The sequence below is a fragment of the Meles meles genome, chromosome 17 (genome assembly GCF_922984935.1).
Source record: "Meles meles chromosome 17, mMelMel3.1 paternal haplotype, whole genome shotgun sequence".
Lineage (NCBI taxonomy): Eukaryota > Metazoa > Chordata > Mammalia > Carnivora > Mustelidae > Meles > Meles meles.
In genome coordinates this window covers 33,742,749-33,751,649 of record NC_060082.1, presented here as the reverse complement: position 1 = coordinate 33,751,649, position 8,901 = coordinate 33,742,749, and the positions used below count along the sequence as shown (strand labels likewise).

The 8,901-nt window shown below is 40.1% G+C and overlaps 1 protein-coding gene across 1 annotated transcript; it reads left to right on the top strand.

The window, feature by feature from the left end:
• Nucleotides 1-1,851: 1,851 nt before the first annotated feature.
• Nucleotides 1,852-6,199, top strand: YOD1 (YOD1 deubiquitinase). The gene is made up of 2 exons (XM_045983405.1): nucleotides 1,852-2,194; nucleotides 3,235-6,199. The coding sequence occupies exons 1-2, from the start codon at nucleotides 1,852-1,854 to the stop codon at nucleotides 3,936-3,938; spliced, it is 1,047 nt and encodes a 348-aa protein (XP_045839361.1). The 3' UTR covers nucleotides 3,939-6,199.
• Nucleotides 6,200-8,901: the final 2,702 nt, after the last annotated feature.

Sequence of the window (8,901 nt, the reverse complement as noted above, 5' to 3'; positions counted from 1 at the left end):
GCTAGGCAACTCATCGGGCTGGGGGCGGGGTTAATAAAATACACGACTTCCCCCCCCCGCCATAGTCTCGCGAGAATAGACGACAGACATCTGGAGGGGATGTGACATTTTGGTGACGGAAACGTTGTGGAGGTTAACGCTTTCCTCCCTGAATCTCAGAGGACCTTGTTAGATCCATAAATTGGAACGTGAACTTTAGAAGGTGGTGCGTTGCTAAAGTGAGCTACCACCGTACTTGAGCTGATTACACCTTAGCTGTTTGCATCCTACCCATCGGCCAGACACTGTAGCCTAAGAAAATCAACTACTCTTTCATCCGGGACGCATCCGCATACTCCAGTGGTCTTCTAATAGTCGCCGTTATTCTCGCTCCTACCTCCTATGCTATACCATCTGTTCAAGTAGTTTTGAAAAACCAAGAAAGGAACATAGCTTCAGCAAAAAATTGGGTCACAAAAGGGGTCAAAAGAGGCAAAGGGGGCGCCTGGGTGGCTCAGTGGGTTAAAGCCTCTGCCTTCGGCTCAGGTCATGGTCTCAGGGTCCTGGGATCGAGCCCCGCGTCGGGCTCTCTGCTCAAGCGGGGAGCCTGCTTCCTCCTCTCTCTCTCTGCCTGCCTCTCTGCCTACTTGTGATCTCTGTCTGTCAAATAAATAAATAAATAAGAGGCAAAGCTTCCATATAACTTAGAGGTTGAGAGAGGCTGTTACAGTAGAGGTGAGACTGCATATTTCCAGCGAACTTCTCACGTTGCCCCTAGGCCCTTCTGATGATGCTTGATTCTGGTGATAAACCCACTCCATGCAGGCGTGCTTCTTCGGATCCAGGATGGAAAAAGAACAAGGAACGTGGATTTCTTGGAAAAGGGAAATTCAGAGATGTCTTTATGCCTCCTTCAGCTGGGGATTAAATTCATCCTTCAGAACAGCTCCACTACTATCTCCTGGAGTTTTTACAGCTCCCAGTGTGTTGCGTTATGGTTGCCTTATCTGCCCCAGTGCAACTGCCTTTATCCATTCGGCAGGTTTGTATTGAGCACTTATATGGGAGGCACAGTCCTTGGTTCTAGGGACACAGGGTTGGAAAAAGTCACATAGTCTAGCATTATCACGTGGATGTGAAATTCAATGGTTATGGACCTTTTACTCCCGATCCTCTGTCCCGATGACAGTACTTGGAACACTAAAGTCAAGAATGGAGTCGTCTTCCTATCTGTACACCCAGGGCCTGAACTGGAATCCTGATGACACACGTAGTCCTCTTCTCTCCTCCTCCTTATACTGCTACCACCCAAATGTAGCAATTGCCCTGGGCCCAGATGCTGACCTCATACTGCGCTTTCTGATGTGGCAAATGGGCCTTTTCAAATTACGGCGTCAAGGTGGCAAGGCCAGTCCGGTTTCCTTAACCTCAATGAGTCAATGTTTGCTGCAGCCATGAGCCTGGTCACGAGTGTCTGGTTGTTTTGGCAGGTCTTTTGACTCACTGGCCATTCTTGGCATTCGTTTGCGTTCTGAAGGATGACTCTATTTTTGCCGTGTAATTTGGAAGCCCCAATTTAATAATTTCCAACCTAACGCAAGGTTACATTCCGATGTACCAGATTCAGGACTCCTTCCTCCGCCCTCTTTCCTTGAGCATATATGCTGCCAACGCACAAGGCACCGCACTTACTCTACAGGTAGCAAAGCCACTGATACTTTAGGAATACGGATAAATTTTCATCCTTTGGCTCCCTAGGGTTGGCCGCAGTGAGTTAGTTGTCACTTTAAGAGAGTTCGCGCTCCTTAAAGCCCTAAAGCTTAAGCTACCGGAAAGTATCGCGAGATCTGTGGCCACCAGCGATTTCTCGCGATGTTTGGCCCGGCAAAGGGTGGCCATTTTGGAGTCCATCCGGCGGCTGGTTGCCCCGGCGGCGTTGGCCGACCTGCTGCCGGAACCAAAGCTGGCCCCACGATTGTGGGGCCTGTGGGCAGTTGGACCGACACGATGTGGCGGCTCCGCTGCAAGGCCAAGGATGGCACCCATGTTTTGCAGGGGTTGTCTAGCCGGACCCGAGTGCAGGAACTCCAGAGCCAAATTGCCGCCATCACCGGGATCGCCCCCGGCTGTCAGCGAATCCTCGTCGGATACCCGCCCGAATGCCTGGACCTCAGCAACGAGGATACCATTCTTGGGGATTTGCCCATCCAGTCAGGTAAGGGAATTGAGCCCGGGGCCAGGGAAAGCCCTGGGAGGACGAAGAGGGGCGTGGGGGAGAACAGAGAACTGGTCTGTGGGTCATTTGGGGGGGTTTGAGAACAGGAGTAAAGATAGGTTAAAGAACGGAGAACTCTGACGGAGGCCGGGGCAAGTGGCTAGCAAGTCCTCGACTTTATATATGATTGGAAGAGAGCGAGGAGAACCCAACCTATATGAGAATCCCAAAGCCTCGGAGCCCCCCTTTCTTCAGTCTACCTTGAAAACGTCTCATTCATTTTGTTTTTCCTTCTGCATCCACAAAGGTAAAAAAAAAAAAGAAAGAAAGAAATATGAGATCTATATTCTCTGCCCTGGTGGCTCTTTCCCCCATAACCTGGAAGAAGAGAGCAGGTCTGAAGTGTTCAGGACACTTTTCTTTTTTTGCTTCCCCGGTTGTTTTTTTGCAATCACCTTCGCGTATACTTCGATAAGCAGGTATACACACTTTAGAGTATGGTTTTACACGTCCACTGAAGGCCCTTTCAGATTCTAAACAATAGCAGTTATTTCTGTCCAGTATTAAAACTTGAATAGCAATATTGATCAATAAACGCTTTCAGCTGTTGTGTCAAGGATCCTGTAAACACTAAACAGGGTGACTATGTTAAGTGTCAGAAGAACGAGAACCCCCTAGTGGTCTAGTCTAGGGTAAACACTTTTTGGAAGATACTGCTTTCAGAATGCAGAGAGGAAGCATTAAGGAAATTTTGTTTTTGAAATGTATCTTTTTAAGTAAGCATAAAGGTGTATAACTAGGGCTCCTTCACTGAATTGGAATGCAGCCTAAGATGTTTTTCTTCTTTGTTCTGTTTTCATCTTTATGGAGAAGGAGTGAACAAGAAGTGTTACTAGTTGCCTGTTTGCCTGTTCGTATTCTCCCTAGTAACCCAGTTTATACTTCAGCTCCTTCTGTTTGTAACTTAAAGACTTGGCTAGTGAACAACCAGTTTCATCAGTAATTTCTCTGCAGTTCTGGATTTGTTTTATTTTTAACAGGTGACATGCTCATCGTTGAAGAAGACCAAACCAGGCCCAAAACGTCACCTGCATTTACAAAACATGGTGCTCCTAGTTACGTCAGGGAAACTTTGCCTGTGCTTAACAGAACTGTGGTCCCAGCAGACAACTCTTGCCTCTTTACCAGTGTATACTATGTTGTAGAAGGTGGAGTCTTGAATCCAGCTTGTGCCCCTGAGATGAGACGCCTCATAGCACAAATTGTAGCAAGTGATCCAGACTTCTATAGTGAGGCAATCCTGGGAAAAACAAATCAAGAGTACTGTGACTGGATCAAAAGGGATGATACTTGGGGAGGAGCTATTGAGATATCAATTTTGTCTAAATTTTATCAGTGTGAAATATGTGTAGTGGATACACAGACAGTAAGAATTGATCGATTTGGGGAAGATGCAGGATATACCAAAAGGGTCCTGCTTATATATGATGGCATCCACTATGATCCACTTCAGCGTAACTTCCCTGACCCAGACACCCCGCCTCTGACCATTTTCTCTTCTAATGATGATATTGTTCTTGTACAAGCACTGGAATTAGCAGATGAAGCTAGAAGAAAGAGACAATTTACTGATGTAAACCGCTTCACCCTGAGATGCATGGTATGTCAGAAGGGATTAACTGGACAAGCAGAAGCAAGGGACCATGCCAAGGAAACAGGCCATACCAACTTCGGAGAAGTGTGATCTATGCATGATGAGGATTGCCGCCAACTACCTCACAGATCCAGAAGGCTCTGGGTTTTCCAATAAGCTATTCGTAACCCTAAAGAACAAAAGGACACAATGCTTGAACCGTCTTTTTAACTTAAAACCACTAAGACACTGAAATTCCTTGTTAAGATTAAAATTAGTGTGCAAGTTTACAGATGTGTGTCTACAGTGGTGATACATGCCCTTTCTCTACTGGGGTCACAGAATAGGTGGTCCTTGCTACCTACTGACACTAACCTGAAGATCGGAATTTTAGTACTGTAAACTAGCACCCAGCAGCATTAACCTGTAGAAGAAAACAACTTCACATTTTGAGTAACGCGGAAGGCCTCACGAGAGGCCACTGGACATAAACCATGATGTCTCCGTAATTGAGTCCTTTTAAAAACTCTGATTGAATTAATAGTTTCTAAATTATGAATTGATTCCTCAAATGAAGATACTCAGAATTGTCAAAACTGATTTTATATTACAATTTGGTAGACTTTATAAGTATGTACTTAACCAGTTATAAGTACATTACAAGCAATTTTTACAGGGATGAGTGTGTTCCTTGAGAATGTTACCTAAGGAACTGATAGTGCCCAATTTAGGATTTCTAGTGTATAAAAGTAGAATGTATGAGGGAAAAGGTGCCTGAGCAGCTTACTAAAGCTTTAAAAGACCGTTGGCCTCATGTTTTAACGCAACTCATTTATTGATGTTTGTCTCGTTAGATAAAACATTTAAATTAAGCAGGGTATTTATTTTTTAATGCAAGTTTCTTGAAATCGAGTGCTTGATTTTTGGTTTTTTACATAAAGATTTGTCTGGGGGGATTAACTTTCCTCAGCTTTTTTCTCCAACTCCTAAAAAACAGCCTTCGTCTAAAGTGATAATGCTGTGCTTTGATTTGGTTTTTGTGAGATCTTTTGCTCAACAAACAGTATTTTTTTCCATGCTAGCCTTATCTGGCCACTAATGCTCTTTTGAATAATTTCACGTGTCTGAAAATTAGCACTTTGCTTATCTACAATCTTTTACTTTGGCTTTTGAAGAGTTTTAAAGTAGTTTGGATAATAACATTGAATTTGTTTCACTCCCAAAATACGACAGTTTTTAAATCCTTGCCTTATTCAGCTTTTTTGGAATTCTGCTTCTTCCTAATACTAGATGTGTAGTCATTTGCTTGGTGGGCTAAACTGCAAGGCACACCCTCTAAAATTAGCTTCACTATGAGATCTTCCAGATAAAAATTTTCTACCTCTTTTCTTAATTCTTCCGAAGATCAGGGATGCTAAATTATAACTTGTTGTGTATTATCTCACAAAATGTGAAGAGGCTTGTTGTTGTGAAGTTTCATTATCTTGGTCTCATTTTTTGATGAAGTATCTCACTTTCAAAACCAATGGTATACTTTAAAGCACTTCTTTCTCTTTCAGCGTATCTTCTTGCATATGTTTTAAAATTGAGATTTACTTTTAGCACTTTCCCTTGGCGGAGGTGGTCGTATAAAATTAAGGAGCCTGTAAACAATTTAGTGGAAAATTCTTTTAAGGAAGAATTCATGAAGTATGCTTGAAATCATTAGGTGACATTTCTTGAGTACCTATTTTGTGAATAGCTGCTTTAGGCATTATAAGTTATGGTCAGTGTAACTTAAAGGTTTAATTTTCTATTTTTACTGAGCCTTAAAAAATAGCACTTGTAAGCTTGCGATACTTAATGTTTGGCAATCATAATATGTACAAATGAATATGTTTGAAGATCTCTTTATACCTGGCTGTCATTTTGGTCTAAAGATTTTTGTATCTCTTATTTCCCCCAGAAAATAATTACCTTTAAAACTAGAAGTTAAGAGTATATCACTGGGTAACATGCATCAAATTGAGCTTTACATGTCATTATTCATGAAGCTTGCCTTCCTGTCTTAGGTACTTAAGGAGCCAAACTTGACATTTGCTTACTGCAATTTTAGAAGAGTTTATTCAAGCAACAAATATTTATTGAGTAATTTATAATGTACCAAGCATGTATTGATATGTTTTCCAACATGAATTTCTGTCACTTTAAAATTAAGTATATTTTATCTACATTGGATTAATTTAACAAATAGAAATAGAATCTAAGACCTCCTGGGTGGCTCAGTTGGTTGGGTGACTGCCTTCGGCTCAGGTCATGATCCTGGAGTCCTAGGATCGAGTCCCACATCGGGCTTCCTGCTAGGCGGGGAGTCTGCTGCTCCCTGTGACCTCTCATTCTCATTCTCATTCTTTCTCTCTCTCAAATAAATAAATAAAATCTTTAAAAAAAAATAGAACCTGATATTTTATAAAATTAAGCCCCTTCATTTTAAGTGTTTTTGTTTCCATATTTAAGCTTATACTTCCATAGCAAGTGTCAAGTATTTATTCCAGGGATCTTACTCTATTTTACCTGTTACCTGGGTTGTCCATTCACCAGCTGGACACCGATAACTCAGTCAAATGGCTCTCAATAATGAGTTATAAATTAATCTGTTGCTGAAATTCAGCACTAGACTTGAATGTTCTGATCATGGAAAATCCAAGATGTATTATTTGCAGACAATTTGATATAGTTATTAAGGATTCAAAACCTAAACTTGTGCTCTTTTTAAACTCAAGCTTGTAAACCTCACAGAATCTAAAGATTTTTTTTTTACTGCACTTAATATAGTCTTGAAATTAGTTTATTAATGTGTGTAAATTTTAATCTTCAGAATTTTGAAAACCTATGGATTTAGAACTTGCAGCAGGATGAAAAGAAACTTTTTCTTTAAATTTGCACTTGAGCAGAATGAAACCCTTTTTCTATTTATTCCATTTTTTGAGTGCCACGCAAGAATATTTTTTTAATTCAACTGAGGATAGTTTGCATTAGTGGCTGAATGAATGAAGATTGCGCTTTCCTGTCCCCTACTCCTCTTTTCTTTTTTTCCCTTACTCTTCTTTGGACTTAGAGATCTGGTGTAGGGCGGTAAAGATGCACTTCTAGGTAGAATGTTTTCAGAGGTTAAAATTACTATCCCTGGGAATTTTGTGATGTGATAGCCATATAAGGACATCAGTGTGGTACATCTTTTGTTAATCATTCCTAGTTGGTTTCTTAATTATTTCCCATGAAATATGATTAATATTATTTCCTTGAAAAATGAGCGTAGTCAAGGGGTACCCTTGAAAGTTTGGCTGCTGGTCAGCTTGACCCTGTTGGCAAAAACTAATATAATCATGCCAGTTGATTAATCCATGAAGTTGAAGCCCAGCAAAGTCATCATCAGGAATGCATTAATGTGTTATCTCTCTATAAATGCCCCTAAGTGCCCATACCCAACTTGCTTATCTAGCATATGCTTTCTATGCTGTGTAGGCATTAAAACATGGATGTTGCAAGTTGCCCTAGCTAAACATAGTTTTCTGTGTCTTTTTTGAGAAAGTTAGAATGAGGAGTAAGTAAAATTAGAGTAATTGTTTTCTTTATGGATCAGGTGGCCTTCTTAAACTTTCATATATTAAGATTTATGTTCTATCATGTATTGAGACACACGTTTGTTATTATTTGCAGCACTTTAAAAAAATACGAAGTAAAAGTTTACATGTTCACCCTCTCCAGGGATCTTGCTCAAGGCATTAAAATATAATTCTTGAGCTGCTAACAATCAGCTCTTCTTAATCAACAATTGCCATCAATGTGTATTGTATCCAGTGGTACAACATTCTGGTTTTTGATAACCGCGGAACTTGGTTTCAGTATCTTAGGAGCATGCTCTGTGCCCTAGCATTCAAAAAGTTACCTGTTCGTATAATGTGATGATTCTTTCTCATTTTACAGTGCAGTATTCAAATTTGTCCTTGTAGCAAAAAGATGACTATACCAACTTGGAAAAGATTAGATTCTTAAAACTCTTCATTTGTTTCTAAGCAATTTACTTTAAGGGAGCTGATTTTTTAGCCTTAAAAGTGTCATTTTTAAGTCTAAAGTGAAACACTTGATTTGAATAAGCTAGTTTGTTAAAAATGTTTTCTTACTAAGAGTTAAAATATTTCAGCACATTTAACTCAATTTAGACTATAAACCTTGCCTGATTGTGGGAAAGGGTTTTATTTGTTTCTTTTCCAAAAATTAGCTGGCATTTTGTTTACAATGCTTTGAATATTTGACTTTGAAGAAATTGTTATATTTATACTGAGTTGTGGGGTGCTGATTTAGGTCTTGGTCCATGTGAATTTAAAGGAGATTGCTATTTTAAATTAAAGAGAAAGGAAGATGAAGTACCACTTAAACACAAGAGGTCCTCAAGTGGATACATTCCTTAGTCATGAACACGCTTTGAAAAACTTTTCAAGCAATGCATTTTGTCTTCCTAACCCTTCTCACCCATTTCTTGGCATAGAATGTAGCAGGGCCATAACTGAGAAGCTTGTCATTAATATATAAACCATGAATAGAAGCATTTTGCTATGATACCTTTTTATACTTTCAAAAATAGCCACATCTAGTTGCTTAGGGATATAATATGATACAAAGATATGATATGGTTAAGTTGTAGGTAACAAGTTAACCTAAGGAAGGTATAGAATTTCTACTAAGATTACATGAGCCTGCTCTTAGACCTGGTATAGGATACGCAGTAAGTAGTAGCCCATAAGTTACTTAAAGGACCAGGGCACCTAATTCTTGTCAGGTTTCCAGTTCATCTTGGTGCCATTCATGACTCCAGCTGTTTACAGGAAATATAATTTCCTTAGCAAAGAGTAATGTTTTCCCTTTAAAGAAGTATTGAATTCAGCTTAAAATGCAAAATAAATATGTATTAGTTTGTCAAAAGGGATAGAGAATAACAGTAGTCCTCTATTTCCTGTATTGAGGCGAGGGAGGTGGAGAGTCCTGAAGCAAAAAGGAAACCACGGATTGTCAAATTCAGAGCTTAGCTCATGAC